We start from the raw sequence: 2,714 nt of genomic DNA on the forward strand, positions 1-2,714 counted from the left end.
CCCCTTCCGGCTGAATCAGCATCACCAGTATTGCGATGTACCTACAACCGGAATGTAAACCATACATCTAATTACCCTCTGCACTGACAAACAGGTGTGCATACGAATGTGCAACCACTACAACTTATACTACATGTACAATGTCTTACTTTTCTTCTCTGTGCTTTGCGACCTTTCCCGCTTCCATTTGCAACACCGCCAGAACAAGCTTCTTCCACAGCTTTCTTGCCTTGTCAAACCAAAGTAAACAGGTGAAATCAGCTCCAGGTTAAAAGTCGACAATTACTATGGTTGTTATTGACATTTTTACCTGGCCTTTTTGTTTGCCAGGTTTTTTGTAACCATTCTCAGCAAAGGTCTTGTTGCGCGACCCTTTAGGCCTGCCCCTCCCTCTCTTCTTCATTGGGGGATCCTTTAAAAAATCAGGGTCCCCAGTTTGTACTTCTGAGAACACATCAGCACCTCCATTTGCATTAGGACATGGCTACTGCACAGTGGATTGGGTCCCATTCTCGGGCACTGAGTTGTTCTGTAAGGAATCAGGTCCGTCATCTGCATAGCTGACTGGTACTGTCTCCTCAAACTTGCGCTTACGCCTCTCAAGGACATCTGCTTTGATTTTTTGCAAGGAACTCAAAACCATTGAAACTGTTTCTTCATTCACCATGGCAGCCTCCTCACATATGGCCTCAAAAGCTGACATAAGCGTATTATACCTCTTGCCCTCTTCAGTCTTCTGCGGATCGTGGTAAGACACTTTAATTCTTGTATGTCTCCGGGGTTTGTCATTGCGCCACCGTTGCAGAATGTACCTTTCGGGGATCTCAGACACCATGTTCAAATCTAGTATTCGAATGATATGCTTGCACATAATACCGGATGTCTCAAATTTACGGCAATCGCAACATACCACCTTCGATTCTGTGTCAAAAGTGGCTGAGTAATACCTTCGTTTATCAGTTATTATTTCCTCGCTACTACCTTCCGGTACAACCCAAACCCTGTCTTCTATCATGTACTACACAAGGGTATCTGTTATCTTAATCTCCTCTCGAGGGTAGCAGTACAACATACGCATGCACTCTGTTTGTACTTCTTGGAACTTTTTCTGTGTAAATTTTCTGAAAAACTCTTTCTACCAAGAAACCTGTAACTAGCCTCCTGATGTATTTTGAGCATTTTGCATCAGCGTCTACCTCGGCCTCCACTCGCTTCTCCATAGCTGCAACATATTTCTCTGGAAATTCACACAACTTGGTTTGCCGGTTAACAAACCCATCGAAAAAACTATTAATGCTTTCCACCCTTTGTGTTGTCTTCATACCGGCCCAGAAAAATTCCCGCATGAATGCGGGCACCCACATATGCCTTTCATTATACAGACCAACTAGCCAGTCATTGCTTTCCAACTTAAACTTGCCAACCATTTCCTTCCATCCATTCTCAAACTCCATAACAGAGAAACTGTTGTAGACAACGGCCTTCAGCACCACTTTTAATTGTTGATACCTGAGACGCAAAACACAAAAAAAAAAAATAACTATTTCTACAATCCTAGTTATAAGAGAACTCATTGAGTTAGCCTGAAGCAGAACATGGGAATGACTAACCTCTCCAATTTCCCGAGTTTTTCCGGAATCTTTCGCATGATGTGCCAAATGCGCCAACGATGTCTGGTTGTTGGCATCACATCCTCAAGCGGTTTTCTCATTGCGGCTACTTGGTCAGTCAATATTGCCGCAGGTGCTTTTTCATTCATGCATTCCAACCATTGATTGAACACCCACCGATAGGTATCACAGTCTTCATGTGACACTAATGCACACCCTAGTAAAATTGTCTGCCCATGGTGATTTACCCCAACAAAATTCAGAAAAGGGAGATCATACTGGTTTGTCAAGTAGGTTGCATCAAAGCACACCACATCACCAAACTCCTCATACGCTGCCCGGCTCCGTGCATCCACCCACAATACATCCTTCAACCTCCCTTCATCGTCCAGCCTTTGTGAGTGGAAGAAATGTTGGTTCCCAGCTTGCATTTTCTTGAAAAAGTTCATCATAGCTGTTGAATCACCCCCCACCATTTTCAATTTCCTCCATTTGTAAATCTCATGCTGCAAGTCCTTGACAGTGTATGGCAAAGGATCAAATCCCTCAAACTCTGCGCTAAGGCATCCATGAATCTGGGAAACAGGAACCCCTTGATCAAAGTACTTTATCAACTTCTTTCTAACTCTTGAGGTAAATTGCTTCATTCTATACTCTTTCACTAGTTTGGAATTGCTAGGGATTGGTGCGTGGTTTGTATGTTCCAACTCGACACCTTTTATAACCCATTGCCCAGCACCATTAACACTAGCATAAACCTTCGCTTCACACTCACATTTTTTGGAACGACGTTTCCTATTATTAAACTCCACCTCGCGTACCACCCCAACTACACCCCCCGAACCAGATAACCCCATCACCTTAGCCCTCTTCTTGGCCTCCCTTTGTGCCCTCATATCTGGCCTACCATAACACTCACATCTCCAAGTTGTCAATATTCGATCTCTGACTGTCCCCTTTGAATAAACCCCCTATACCCTACTTATACCAAATCCCATTTGTTCACCATACTGCTTGTAGTAGGATTCAACTTCTTGCCAGCTTTTAAACACCATCCCCACCCGAGGAGCTTCCAAATAACTCACACCAATATCATGATTACTA

The 2,714-nt window shown here is 43.7% G+C and overlaps 1 protein-coding gene across 1 annotated transcript; it reads right to left on the minus strand.

Annotated features, from left to right (window-relative positions):
• Positions 1-1,040: 1,040 nt before the first annotated feature.
• Positions 1,041-2,506, minus strand: LOC145594121 (protein FAR-RED IMPAIRED RESPONSE 1-like). Its single transcript, XM_081650457.1, has 2 exons — positions 1,611-2,506; positions 1,041-1,509 (listed from the first exon to the last, which is right to left on the minus strand). Exons 1-2 carry the CDS (start codon positions 2,504-2,506, stop codon positions 1,041-1,043), a joined length of 1,365 nt encoding a protein of 454 aa, XP_081506583.1.
• Positions 2,507-2,714: the final 208 nt, after the last annotated feature.

The sequence above is a fragment of the Chenopodium album genome, chromosome 19, assembly GCF_948465745.1.
Source record: "Chenopodium album chromosome 19, dcCheAlbu1.1, whole genome shotgun sequence".
Taxonomy (NCBI): Eukaryota; Viridiplantae; Streptophyta; class Magnoliopsida; order Caryophyllales; family Amaranthaceae; genus Chenopodium; species Chenopodium album.

Bases quoted from the DNA above. Each gene is read 5' to 3' on its own strand.
- LOC145594121 (XM_081650457.1), bottom strand. From the start codon at position 2,506: ATGAGGGCACAAAGGGAGGCCAAGAAGAGGGCTAAGGTGATGGGGTTA. The intron at 1,510-1,610 runs GTTAGTCATTCC...TTTGCGTCTCAG, and splicing joins AAACTCGGGAAATTGGAGAG to GTATCAACAATTAAAAGTGG.